This window comes from Vidua macroura, chromosome 8, assembly GCF_024509145.1.
Source record: "Vidua macroura isolate BioBank_ID:100142 chromosome 8, ASM2450914v1, whole genome shotgun sequence".
In the NCBI taxonomy this organism is placed as follows: domain Eukaryota; kingdom Metazoa; phylum Chordata; class Aves; order Passeriformes; family Viduidae; genus Vidua; species Vidua macroura.
In genome coordinates, this window is record NC_071578.1 from 27,106,706 (window position 1) to 27,121,908 (window position 15,203).

Here is a 15,203-nt window from a genome sequence, read left to right on the forward strand (position 1 = left end):
ACATGAAATGCAGCCAACAACAACAAACGTTCCCCTGTTCCTCATCTCTCATCCCATTCTGTTTCAGTGGCTGGAAAAGCAAGCTGACACTTCTAGCTCTGGGAATCTGATGCTACCCCTCCAGCCGACCAGGAGAGGAGGCTCTGACACTGAGCAATGGGCTTCCCTTCAGGAAGATGCGGGATCGTGCAGCAATCCCTTACTGCAGGAGGAAAACTGCATAACATCAGGGAATGAGCTTAAAACTGATAAATGTAGAGGAGTCTCCAACCTTTTGAAATAGCAGGAAGCTAGGAATCAGCTCAATTTCCATTCTGAAATATTATTATTGTTTGTTTATAAAAATCCAGTTTCTATGAAAGGCAAGTGCTCCTTCTTATGTATTAGGGAAGTGAGAAATAAATTTATATTGGGAGATACAATAGCAGGTTTTGCAGGTCCTCTCCCTTTGACAAATCATTCTCTATTTATCTATTGCTGTGACCCTACAGTCATTACTCACCACTTGCTCTTCTGGGAGAACAATTTTAACAATATACCAGTGAATTTGACCACACAACATGCTCAAGAAGCAATTGTTGTTTTAAAATGTTTAGAGGATAAAGGGAATGGAGGCACCATGGCCCAGAATGACTCTGCTCAAAGACACGATCAAACTGCTTTTGGCTGAGCCAGCTCCCCCATCCTACACTCTACTTAAAAAGTCAGTCATCTCCATCTATTTTCTCTTATACACATAGGCTCCCAAATTTGGAGGAAACAAATCATAAGTATGACAAGATGCTCACTCCAAAATAAGTGTCATCAGTAGTGTTTCACAGAAAGCACAACACATAGCCATATTATAAGAATTAACAAGGCTGTCAATACATTCATGCAAAATGGACAAATGTTAAAGCCATGCTTAAGCCCTAGAACTCCAGCTTGAATGTTTTAAACTGCACTGAGCTGAATCTTCACTTGTGTTATGTCCCCTCTGAAGAGCTGCAGGAACTCATTGACTGATTGATGGCTTAGTTTAAATCCTTGGACTCAAGCTTACTCTTACTGTTATTTGAATGCTTTCAACATTAACTATGCCCTTTCTTCCAGCTATGCCCCCTCTGTGCAAAAGACTCCACTAAATCAAAAATATTTGACTAAACTAAATGAAATTGTTTCTAGTTTGAGATTTATATCAGATATAGTGAAACTGAAGAGCAACTGAAAACCTTATTTCCAATAATAGCCCTATATACTTATGGTTGCAGAACCTATATCATCTATAACATTGATCAGCTTTGTGCAAGAATGACTAATCTTTGTGTAAAAAGTATGCTTGTTTCCCTAAAACAAAAAAACAAACAAACAACCCAAAATAAACAGTGAAAGAAGAAGTGCATGCTTGAAAATTAGTCGAAGCTGAAATCAGATCAGCAATAATGTGCAAAAGGATTTATGGTTTTAACTAAACACTGAAGTTGCACATGCAGATTGTTTAGCTAACATTGCCATGCCTTAACCTTAACCAGAGAAGGGTGAGAAAACTTCTTTTGATGTATGAGGATGACACTGTTGTCTTGTAATGCAGTCTTTTGCTGATTTTTAAAAAATACCATCAAATTCATTTCACGTAAACCGTCAGTCTAAACACTGTCAAGCAGAGGTGTGGAGGTGACTTCTGCCTGTGTGTCACAGAATTCTTCATTTATACAGTGATACTGTTACTAGAAACAATAAAAGGACAAGCAAAGAAACCTTGGGTTTAAAGTGTATTTACTGTAACCCACCTTACTGCCATATCAGCATTACACTGCTTCTATCAGCAAAGTATTTTATTCTGGATTTTGAGACTTCTCTGAGGGCTCAGTGCCTTTTTTCCTTCAAAAAAAACCCCAGAGAAGAATTCTTCTTCACTTAAAACTTACTATTAGCATAGACAAGTGTCACAAGTGTCACTCCTCTTGACCTGCAGAGGGTCCAGCAATCTGATGTTACCTCTTCCCCTGGGTGAAAGACCCTACACCTAAGAGCTTCCTGAATACTGCACGATAGCCTGTTTCCCACCATACCTTCCCCTGGATGCCACCCTTTTCTCTAGAAAGGTTCCACGAATTCTCTTTTCCAGCTGCTGGTACTGCAGGCAGCTAGCTCAGAAAAGGCTGCCTCCAGCAGCTCCTACAAACCTTTCCTGAGCACCTTGCACAGAATTCTCAAATGTAAGACAGCAAGCTTCTGAAAATGGGTTGAGTCTTTTGATCCTCATCTGTCTCTGAAGGGTTAGAATAGGAAATGTAAAGTGTATGGCTCTCATGCCAAGGGGTCTTTTAGGACCTTCAAGAAACCCCTGTTGTGCGTAAAGTTAACTTTTCTATACAATAAATAGTTAAGGGAGGAAAATATTTTCTGTGGTAAACAGCTTTGAAAACCTATGGCAGCAATTTTAAAACTGACACTTGCCAAGGAAGAAATACACTTAAAATGCATCTAAAAGAGTCATGAAAATCCAATATGTAAGAGCTTTATGTGCCTATGGAGGAAGGAGACAAAATTTTCATACCTGTGCTGGTGCTATAGAGCCCCAAAAGGTAGGTGTCAATCTTGTTTTGGTGAGTAACTCTGATGAGACACATCTACTCACTGCCTTGAACACTGACAGCATTCTGGGTGGGTCTTCAGGGAAAATGAGAACTCCTTCCCCTTCCTGTCCCTATTACTTTGCTGGTGCAGTCAAACACCAGTTTAACCAAAAGCATGATCCATTGCTTTTGTTCTAGAAATTTCACAGTACTGTTTGGTGACTATTCCCATGAGTTCCTCCAAAATAACTTTTATAAAATTGTGATATAAACAGAAACAACTCTGAGCAAGATAAATTCTTAATTTTGTCTTCCCTTGCCAAAAAAGTTTACAAGATCCAGTCTGAAAAAACAATTTCTGCCTCAACTAATAAATGGCCAGTCAGGTTAATATAAAATTTCACAAAATAAAATTGAATCAAATTATTCCCCCCAGGTGCATTCTCTTCTGCTATTTTGAACCTATTTGCAGCAGTTTCAGGGATGATGTTACCATCTGTGCTCTGAATTTGGAAAGCATAGTGGTTATAAAAATTACTTAAAATTGATCTATGGAAGTTGGAACTGTCAAAACCAGTAGAAAATCATCTAATTCCCCACGTATTTTGATCTTCAGTGTTTTTTCTTTATATGCATGCTAGGAATGAAACTGGCACAGACAGCAGGGATAAGTTGCAGCAATGGAAACTTTAGCTCCTGTCATTTATCAAATGCATCAACAATACAGATGTCCTACCCAGAGCCTGAGCCTAGGGAGATATACACCATCTTTCAGGTACCCCTGCTCCTCGGTGCCTCCAAAGATACAGAAGATGAGTTGCCAGGTATAGTCAGTGTTTATTCTAAAATGAACATTTATTTTATGAAATGAACATTTATTTTATTTATGAAAGATGATGTGCTTTGGCAATGGAAACCAAACCATTCATTTCCTCTGCCACTTGCTGTTATTCATTAAATTATCCTCTTTATTTTTTATTCTCAGGTGTTCTGAATACTATGATAAGAGCACTATATGATGCAAGCTTTCAAATGCCCTCATGTCCTCTTTCCAAATCAGTGTAGTTTCAGTTGCAGCCAGGATTTGGAGAGATTGAGGCACAGTCTAATGGTTCTCCCCAACAATCTATGAAAGCAAATGTAGATTTTTTTGAGAAGCTTTAGTGGCTTCTTGTAGCCAAGATGAAAGCAGTTGCTCAGAATTGGTCAGACCAAATCACATCAGAGGATAGCTGGATGCTTTGGTTCTGCTGATCAGAAATTAGCAAAATACAGATCACTAATACATTGCCTTGCAGCAGTTTTGCTGCCTGTGCATTCATTCAACCTTTAATTATTTGGCGCAGGCAAAAGCTATTTCCTGTAACAGATACTTACTTTCACTGCAGCAGACAGAAATGGTATTCACTCTTGTGAGGAGAAACGTGTCACTTACCTTCTGATGGGGAATTATAGCCCTGGGAGAGTCAATTCTGGGAGCTGTCGTTGAAACTGGCACTGGACGTTTAGATCTGGGGATAAAACAAAAAAGAGAAAATAAAAGAGATGTGCAATCTGCACTCCTATTTTTCAGCTCTAATTTCATGCCAAAAAGCTGCTACATCAGGACTGAAAGTTAAGCGTAGCCTAGACTTTTTCTGTTCTACATCCTCATTTACAAAGGTATTAAATGAGAGAAAAAGTTTGAGAAAGTTTCTCTGAATGATGAAAATCCACCAGTTATGGAAGCAACCTCTGACTTGGGAGATCATCTGTTTTCCAATACTTGTGACAAACTGCATTTTCATAGATGAAAGTCAGCCACAACTAGATAAATTCAAGTTTAGGCAGCCCTCTGGAAAAAGAGACTTAAAGGTGTTTTAAAATGCAGACGCTAAACTTTGGTGCTGAGGCATCTCAAGATAACTCCTCAAAAGATTATTGTTTAATAGCTTAAACTGTACAACTACAACTGCATTTACTTCAACCTCTCTTCAGGAAGAAACCTGGGCTTCACTTCAGACAACTGAGTTTCACAATGAGCAGAACACTACTGAATTAGCCACTCCAGGTGCCTGTCTTTCACCTGTATTTGACAAATATATGTCCTTGATCATTTAAAGAGCCCAAAATAAACCCCACTAAAATGCTCTGAAAACATACAGTTTGCCCTTTCATTGTAATAATAAAGCACAGTGGCAAATATCATCTGAAGCACTTCTACTATGCCCAGGTAAGGGAAGATGTAGTTGTGGGAGGTGCTGTGAGAATCTGCCCAGTGGTGAAAGTTCCCCTGAAATCGTTCCAGTACATATGGGATCACCAGAAAAAGAGGAAACAAAAAACCAAAAATAGTCAAAAGAACCAGAATTATACAAGTAATATCCCATTTTCAACCTACAGAACAGGCTTATGCCTCAAATTCTAATCTTTAAAAAGTACATTTCAAAATTAGGACAGGTATAAAAACAAAATAAAAATACTTAAAAGCTTACAAATCAAGTAGAAGCAGCTAAGACCTTTGGAATTGTTTGCTTTAGCCAGGAGATGAAGAAGAGAAGACATTGCAGAGGCTTAGAAAATAATGAATGGTAGAAAAAGGGAAATAAAACTACTCTTGTAGACACTGAATGAGATTGAAAAGATAACACATATAAAATTGATAAAGGAAAACATCTTTTTCTAGAGAACTTGATTAACCTGAGGTGAAGCTCATTGTTACAAGGTAGCATTGAGACTATGAGAAGAGCAGAGTATCAGAAAGGATCAAACAGTTCTACGTAACAACAAAAACCCCCAAGAGCTGCTTTAGACTGGGTATAATAAGTAAATACACAGACTTTCATTTTTCATGGCACAGCTCAAAAGACCTGTGTTAGGTTCATTATTTCCTTTCTGAGGGCTGTGCTGCACTTTCCTCTGAAATACTTACCAGGGGCATCCATCAGAGAGGGAAAGCTGAGCTCAACAGGAACAGGGCTCATCCCCAGTGGCAATCCCTGCATTAATAACCAGCTTCACACTGAGCTCTGGGTTTAACTTTAACTGCCACATTTAACATTTTTTCCATAAGCAGTAGTGAACATACAAAAAAAGACCACCTAGGAGAAAGGAGTAATCCTTACAGGAACGAAGTGGAAGATTTCCACTTAGAAGGCAAGGAAATTTTGCTACTTTGGGAGCTGAAAACAAAGCTGATGTAATAGATGCCTATCTTACAAGCTAGTACTATGAAAATGAATGCAGTCTGAGGAAAAAATGAAAACTGGCACTTTGTTAAACAATGTGTAATTAACCTGTGAAATTCACTGACAAAGTATTCCTGAAAAAAATGGGCTAGAAAATTGTAATTCATGCTCACAGCTGAAATACATCACAATATACTCGCAAGATATAATTATCTGAGAAATAGATATCTTCAAGTTCTAAGAATAAGAGCTACTCACTAACTGCCTAAAACAAACTTTCCTCAGGCAAGTTATCTTCCCTCAGGAATGAATGCCATACTCTTCCTCCAACCATTTTAGCTTAAAAAGAGAAACAATAAATCATATTTATGAGACATGCACATGTATCATGAAAGACAGCAAAAAAGAGAAAAAATCAACTGCAGCTCATAACACAGGGTAGCTGAAAACTGGCAGTGACAGTTTATGAGCACACAAAAATTTAGGGGATGATTCTGCTCCTCTTTCCATTACTGTAATTTCTGAGTACACCCAGTTATTTCTGTGAGGTGACATTGGTGGGCCTGGGCATACCATGTTAAGTGTCCCCCTGCTCTGCTCACTGATGATGAATTTTAGTGGCAGAGCTGCTCAGCACTGTATATGTGGTTTTGCCATGTACAGAGGTTGAGCAAACAACCACACACTGCATGTTTGATGCTTAACTGGAAAATAGTTGTATTGCAGCAAAATAATTTATTTACCAGACTATTCCATTACTTCTGATATTTATAGTATGTTTTGTTTTTCCTCTCTCATTACCTGCCCACAGAAGATGATGCTAAAAAGCTGCATTTCTTCCACATTAGCAATAAAATACATCTGTCATTCACAGTGTTAGCCAAGATTTGTATTTGACACCAACTTGGAAATTTCAAGATGTTACTCGAAAACAGCTCTGACTTGGATGTTTATAGCTTTGATATTTAAAAACAGAATAATGAGGCTTGCTAGATCTAGCAGAGGCTTGCACCAGAGAAAAGGGCAGAAGAGGTGAAATCAATTTGTGGAATGAAATTGTATGCACTTGCAGAATAAAGTGATTATTTACATAAGAGTCATTACTCCTCCAGGAAAAACATCTGCAAGTTCAGAACATTTTTTTTCCTCCCTCTCTTGCTAGATGGATTAAATCCTGCAGCAACAGAAGTTTGCTTATCAAGTGATGATGGTAGCGAACATATGTGTCCAGGTTTACATTTTAATCCACCAGCTGCAAAATTATTTTATTCCAAATACTTAAGGGTGTACCTGCTCAGTAGGGCCATGACAAGGATGAGAGCCCAAATTTCACAGATGATTGTGATAATTTTAGATTTGATGTTGAAATTTTCTATCAAGAAAAATAATCAAGATTATTTTTTTAGGCATTAAATTTGATTTCAACTTTTAGACATTTTCTTCTATATTTTCCAAGTTAAAGATGGAAACAAAAACCTCATTTCAAAATGAAAACTTAGAACAGTTCTAATGATGACTAAACACATAATTCTGGTATTTTTTAAAACTCTTCTCCTTTCCACATATACACCTCTTCTCTCCCTCAGTACTGGTCCTGTTTTTTAATGAAGTTCAAAACCAAGATGGATGTAGTTTTGCAAAGCAGTTCAATTTTGATAGCACTGCTCAAATGACTGCCAGAATTTCTACTTGTTCCCACCTAAATAGGTCTTTAATTGAAGAGCACTTGACTTCAATCCTGGTATTTTTGTACTCACAACAAAGGTTTATTATAAGTCAACTGCACTGAGGAGTGCAACTGCTGCCTAAGAAAAGGCTGCAAAGGAGTTCTGTGATGCACTACCAGTTTAAATTGCACTCTCAGGGGAGCAAAATATTGTACTTGCAAAGAGGTGACATGATCATAGAGATAAGATCTCTTTTTCATTTTCATGGGACTTTTTTCTATTTCATATCTTCACCAGTCAGTGTCTAGCTTTTCTAATTCTCAGGACAACTAAAATCAACATTTCTTTTCTACAGTATGCTTTTTCATTTGTCATTGGATGACACATGAGCATTTATTTACCACTTCTTGAATATCTTAATAATTTTATCCTAGTATTTCAACTACTAGAAAATGAAAAGGCATCAAGTGCATGGAAAGGTAATAAAACAGATTAAATTAGAGTTAGAAACTTGACATACTTTAGCTATCACCTAATTGAAATGGAGGCACTCTGAGGTGGAGCAGGTAAGCACAGAGCAGGATGCAAAAAACCCCACATAGAATAGGGCTTCTGATATATATATATATGTTTTAATACATTAATGCTCCTGAAAATTTGCTGGGAATGATGATGGGTGTGCCAGGGAGAGATGTATAAAGAGAAACTATTTCTCATGGTTATCAATTTGAGGTGTCCATTTAATAAGTGCTAAGATACTAATATGTCAGGTAAATTTTCAGCTAACCAGTGAATTAGGCAGCCAAGCAGAAGCTGCTGCTTTTTTCTAAGTCTTGCACAGAAAATCTTGAGTCCCATGATACCGTGGTGTAATTCTCTGTGTCCTGCCTGGGATATCAGCAAGCACTCTGAGTGACTTCTCATTGTCACTCTTATTGACAAAGCCCTGAACATTTCACAGTACTTAAAATACAACTGGGATCATTCTGGGCCTAGGATCAGACCTACTGTCCCTCTCTCAGGGTATCATCTGTGCCGGCAATAAAATTGAAAAATACTTCCACCAGCACTTTTGTTCTCTATATATCAATGGCAAATGCAAATATTAGCATTTGATTGGATGACTGATTCATTAATTATTTCCTTGCATTACACTGCACTCAGATTGCAAGCTGGGCAATTACACTTTTCAGACCTTCTTGCCAGAAGGACAAAAGCTTGTTAGGCAGAGAGAGCATCAGCCCAAAAGGGAGCAGCTATCCAATAAAAAAGCTGTTTGGAAGTATGTATTACCTATTTTCCCCTAGAAGGAATCTGAGTCGGAGGCAACTACAAACATTAAGGGATAGAAAGGGAAAGTGAAAAGGAAGAAGTCTTGGAGATTTTTGTGAAAAGAGGAAAGAAAGTGAACTGAAGCCAGTATGTGAAAAGATGAGATTTTTCCAAGGCTCTTCTGATCTCTCTTTGACCCTTTCTACTTCTATGGCATCTGCACAGTCCCTGCTGCATCCTCCCAACTCCTCCCCTGCTGTGGAAAATCCCTCCTTTCCTGAGCTGCTCCACATTCTGCCCTCCAGCTTGTTCCCTCCTGAATAGAGCCACTGGCTGCCAATGCCTCCATTTGCTCTTAATTGACTTGGTACTGACCCTAAAATTCCTCCATCCCAGCAGCTTCTATGGGCAAACAGGGAGGCTATCCAGTATCCCTGCAGCTCTGCCCTGGGGGTGACAGTTATCCACAGAGTACCAAGTATGAATGCTGAGCACATGCCTGGCACTCACCCAATGCACACAGCAAGCTCCAAGGAATGTGGACACCTTTAACCTCCAAGGAGTGTGGACACCTTTACTCAGGCAGGTTCTCTCTCTGTCTCCTTCTTCCTGTCTTTGCACCATTTTTAAACCATTTCCAAAAATTTCCTCTACATATCACTATTGAAAACTAAGCCATAAAAAAATGTGGATTCCGACCAAGGAAATTTAATTCCATTAAAAAACTTGTTTATGCTGTCATGGTTTGAATTTGTATGTAGATGCATATTGCCATTAACACTGTTGAAGAAATAGATTAATTTATATCAAATTTATGTGCAGCCCAGTGCAGACAAACCCACAATACTCTTGAAACATTCAGAAATACTTAAATTGGTATTGATTATAAATAGGAAGTGACTACTTTCACCAATAATAAATTGGTTACTTGCAGAACTGGCATTGCCTAGTTATAGACAATGTCAGTTCAGAATCAAAAACAGGAGTCTGAAATGCAATCAGATTTATCAGAGGGATCAAGGCTTAATAGCATAAAAACTTCAGATACAGCAGCTTACTTGGAACCTAAAGTTTGACATAATTATTTATTATTAATGATTTAATCATTAGATTATTTATAATTACTGAGAGATGCTAAAAATATACTGAAGGTAAACATATAAATAATAAAAAGACTTGTTTATTTAAGATCATCAGAAAAAATGTTTGGGTTATGAAATGATCTAGTACATAAAGCAAAGAATTAGTAATAATTAATAAAGAGCAGAAGATGCACTGAATAAAGATTCAGTTCTTGGATGTAACCTATCATACCCTGGTCTTAAGATGTGATGCAACTCTCCCCAGTAAATATAAGTTTTGAAGACTTTGGTATCAAATATTTAAGAAAGTTCTTTAGCTGAAAAATATCTGAAGTGAACTAAAATGATTTCCTCTGCTTATTCTCCACCTCCCATGCAAATAGTGCACCTGAGACTTCGACTACCCCCATTCCAGTATCAACAGGGTCTTCCTGCAGTCCTGCAACTCTTGGCTTCTTAGCAGCTTCCTTATGGGTGAAGGTCATTCAGGTGCAGATTTCAGAGCAGCAATAGAAACTGATGTAGGGAATTTCCCTAAACAGCCAGCTCCAGATTCAGGAAATCACATGCAAACTTCTAAGATACGATGATGCTCAAAATAATAGCATCAGACTTTGTAACTGCCTTCTGTTCACTCAGAGGAGTTCAAGTGGTGCCCAAACCCAAAGAGATTTCTAACATTACACAGAAAAAGTCTAGTTTTCCCCTTACCACTGAACATTTTCTAAAAGGAAAAGCCTAACTCAGTATACTTCAAGCATCCTGACCACATTAGTTTACTGAAGCTATTAATAAAGTGTATTTACTTGGTTAATTTTCCTGTAACTCCTCTTCATTGGGATGTGGACCTTACAGTGTGGCTTTTAGAGCACTTCTAATGAACATATATGGGAGAGAAAAATTTACGAACATGGATAATCACACCTTAACTACAGTCTACCTCATTTAGGCCTGCACTTTCTGTTTCCAAGCTAAAACACTTCAAGGAACTTTCCATTAAAATCCGCATCAGAGACTTTGACTAAAAACATAATTCTATGTCTTAAGACTAAGTGGATAAAATTAGCCAGGACTTGTCAAAAGAGTTTGTGCCCCTTGGAGGTATTTGAGTACTGTTTGGGGTTGTCATTACATCCATGCAGTAATGCCCCTGGCCAGCCTGTGCTCTGCACCAATGTGCTCCAGCAGCCACCAGCCAGGGACAGCACAGACACCAAGAGCTGCCCAACCCCAGCAGTGCCCAACAGCCAGGCTAAACAGACCTTGGATATCACTGCAAGAAACAATGGGCTGCCAATGATTAAGAGTTTGTTGGAGAAAAAAAAATTAGGGTAGACAGCTTTTATAGGGGTTGATTGGCAAGAAACACCGCGGTGAAAGGGATCCAAAGGAAACCAAAAAACTTACAGGAACAGAGAACATTTACAAGGCTTATCTAGTAAAGCCAGCATTTTACCTGATTGAAAAATTCCACTTCTAAAAAATACTTTTTCATCCACTCCAATTAGCTTTAAGTGTGTAATTTACATTTTTCTATGACTGGGTTTAAACTAATCAGCATTAATAGGAAAAGGTCCCAGCCTGAACAGACTGTGACCTTGCTGTCTGTTGTAACATTTTGGCTAACTTTCTTGCAGAAAGCAGACAGGAACTGTTTGTCTGAAAGAATACAACTGCCATGTTTATTTACTAAGCTGCGTCAGCCCACTGACTTCAGTGAGATGGGCCCATGGTACCCATCTTGACCTTTCCATGGTGAGTGAAATATAATATGTGAAAGAATTCACATGGAGATTATCTTTAGGGAATCCAGAAAATATTTCTCACATAAAACAATGAATTTTAAATGCAATTCTAAGCTGGTATTCAGGGGAAAAAAAAGTGATGTGTACTCTGAGAGCAGTTCTAATCCCTAAGCAGAATCTTGCTGCAATTAAAACTTCACTGCCCTTTAAAGCCTTGGCATATATCCACAGTTTCCAGGCTCTTTTCTAAAACTAACAAGGACACTTCATGCAGTGAGTGTAAATAGCAATCCACTAAATTAAACTGCTCATTTAAGGAATATATTTGTATTTATTCCAGTGACTGACATTGATACTTCATTTCATTTTCCATGGAAATAGCTGCTCATTAATTTCACCAGCACTAAATGTAACTACTCAGAGAGAGTAGCTCACAGTCCTGTCCAGATGATAGCCTGACATCTGTAAACAAATCCTACTGCCCTCTCATACCTGCATACAGAGACAACTGGGCACACAATGGGAGTCACCTCTATTTCACACAGAGTGAGAGAGGACCAACTCTCTCAGTAATACAGTGCAGCTTCTTTAACCCAGTAGTGGGATGTGTCTTCTTTAATGCTTTAAGCATACAGAACCACCAGAAGGAAGGAAAAAAACCTTGGCTATTGGTGGCAGATGACTCAGAAATTCTACAGTCACACAGTGTAATCAAAATAAGCTAACTAGTATGGCATGTCATATCCACCATTAGTGTTCTTTTTTCTACTAATCTGCTTAATATTTTGAATAGTCCAACTAGTTTAGACCATGCTTTCATCAATATTGTATATATAGTTCCAATTTACCCTGAACTGGAACAGATACTATCTTTTAATTCTTTTGAGCATAAATATAACTGTATTCTAGTTCTGATTTAAATGTGCCCATCAGCAGACCTAAAACATGGCACAGAATTGGTTACTACACCCAGCATCAGACAAAAGCAAGTAGTTTACAATAACCACTGAGTTCTCCTTGCTTGCAGTTTGCTGTCACCATATGCTTTATTTATAGTAGGCCTGAAATAAATACTGCAGGATCAGCCATCTTTTGGTGCTGCACAAAAAAGGAAAGCTATTAAATATTTACCATAAGTCTCTCATAGCCTTGCCTCTGACACTTTCCCTTTCAGTAGAGAAAAGAATTATTTACCTCATGATTTTCCAACAAAAGACAGCCAATTGTGACTGTCTAGAAGCAAAGGGTAGCATCACTGGCATGCCCTGGGAGGGGGAAGTTTTGTCAATGTGCACCCAGTACAGAAGTCTCCACCTCCCCTGCTCCTCTCCAGCAGCACAGAGTGATGCCAAAGCGGAGCCTTAGAGTGACACAGGAATGTTTGTGCCAGCAGAATGAGGCACACTCATGTTACAGCACTTTCCAAAACTAAGCCAGTACATTTGGTGATTCCTTTCCAAGGAGGCTGATCAGATTACTAGAGTTATGTTGTGGATGCTCCAGTGAAACATGTTGACAAATAATGCTGCTCTCTTTTTGTATTTACTGTGCATTTAAGAAAGAAACCCGTTTGTATGAAATAAAAATAGACTTTGCATGCATTTTGTTTTTCACTGTGAACTGAATACTGCACAATCCAATGTTTATGGCCTAATATCTATGGGACAGACAGACAATTAAAGATGAACTTTGACTGGCCTAGAATTAAAATGCCTGAGGGCAGCTGTGTAGCTCAAGTAACTGATTAGAAACTGATACTGAAAAATTACAGGGAACTGAACTCCAGGAGGTCTCAAAAAGACTAAAAGCAAAGCAATGTCTTTTTTCCACCCCAACCCAGACCATTATAGAGTATGATAATAGCCTTCCACAGCACAGTCCAGCAGAACCAGCACCAATCCCCCCTCAGTACACCTACAGCAATGCAGGTTTCTAAGGAATAAGCTGCATCTATAGAGGTATGTAACACTTTAGAATATCAGCCTGGTTTTCCTGAGTGCCTCATGGGAGTTCTGCTGAGTAATAATTCACAGTGCCAAAGACACTTATTTCCTTCTCCTCTCACTCCTGCTCTTTTCTTTAGAAAAAAAGAATTCACTTCCTAAATATACTTTGTCTTCTAAACTTAATGAAGCAGTACTAGTCTGGAGGGTTCCAGACATTGCCACATCACTGGATCACAGGTCCCTTTCTCCATGCACAGTCCAAATATTTCAACTTCCCGGCACTTGCCTGTCTGCATCTTTTCGCTTCCCAGAAGCAGCAAAGGGAAGCACGCTGCAGGCTCTAGAGAAATCAGCAGCTCAAACCACTAACAAGTTCTGGCTGCCTGATCAAACCTCTGGCATAGCTGGTGAGACTTCCAGTCTAATTTTGTGGGTTTATGTGAAAACATAGCATGGTTGAAGGGATAAGAACAAATTAAAGAGGAAGTTTAGGGAAGGCAGTTGTCAGAAAACACTTGACATCCACAAATTCCTGAACCCATGGCTGAAATGCAGAGAACTCCACTCAGGCCAGCACTGAACATTCATGGAAGGTCTATGTTCATGTGCCTTGAACAGTGCAGGTGCTACTTGAATTAAAACTAAATTCATACAGGAAATCACAGAATCCCATTGCTTAGGCAGGCAAGTATAAATGGGGCTCTTAACACTTCCCTTTTTTCTATGATTGATGCCTTGCAATTGGATGTCCTGCACAAGTGCTGACACCATGAACAGCTTTTTTTGACAGCCAAATTAAAACAATAACCAGTACCCCACCCTGTAAAAAGTCCACAGGGAACAAAGTGCTGTAATAAAAGTGAGTAGCAACGAACACTCTCTTAACTGTCAGGTTATAAACAATGCACAAGAAACCTTCACGGCCACGACCAATAAAGGGAAAGGCCATCGCTTTTGAGAGCCAAGAACCATTAGAAAAAAAAAAATAAAGCTTTCTATCTCAGAGCATTTTTGTCAAGATTTCGTCAAGCTTTCACATTCCACTGCTTTTTTCCATGGCCTTACAGATAAAACAAGCAAGATCAGTTCTACTTCCAGTGCTGCAACAGCAAAACCAAGCCACAGGTTGCCTGGTAAGGCATTCCATGACCTTGAAACATACTCTGTAGAGCCATATGACTACTTCACATACATGTCCAATATCACCACAGTTTAGAGCTGAAGTTTTCCTATCACAACAGTCAATCTCCTAATGCACATATGTGCCTTTTCCATTGGAAAGAATTTCCAATGTTTCCAAACTTTTATACAAATAGGATAAGTGAGCACTTCCATCTCTGTGCTCTTTATGGCAACTAGGGCTGTTTTTCCATACTAGTAGAACACTGCTCCAGTTTCATTGCTGCAAGCCATGTCTAAAAAAAGTCAAAGTGATCTCTTAGCACAGTCATTTTCCTAGTAACCATATCCCAGGAGATTTTGCCTCTCTTCTTATTTGGTTGAAAGTTACTGTCCCTTGTCACTGCTTCCTTCTTTTCATGTTATTCTTTTCACCAACTCAATATTTGTCAATTTGTTTTTGCTGAAAAAAGGATATTGCATTGTACATTTTGGGCAGGCGACTAAACTGACAATCTTTCTGTCCTTGGGTAAATTACCCAGGGAAAAAATTATTTTTTAAGGCAAGATTAATTAATTATTAACTTCCTGAATATAGTGGAGATGCCTTTTGCTCAAGACATTGTATCTTTAATAGGGTTCTATGT

At 38.6% G+C, this 15,203-nt stretch overlaps 1 protein-coding gene across 6 annotated transcripts in view; it reads right to left on the bottom strand.

Moving 5' to 3' along the window:
• LDB3 (LIM domain binding 3) overlaps positions 1–15,203 on the bottom strand; it is a 116,226-nt gene that overhangs the window by 60,977 nt on the left and 40,046 nt on the right. For all 6 annotated transcript variants that reach the window (XM_053984412.1, XM_053984413.1, XM_053984410.1 and 3 more), the window contains exon 4: positions 3,994–4,069. In XM_053984412.1, the coding sequence (XP_053840387.1) occupies positions 3,994–4,069 (76 nt within the window). The remainder of the gene's footprint in view (positions 1–3,993; positions 4,070–15,203) is intronic.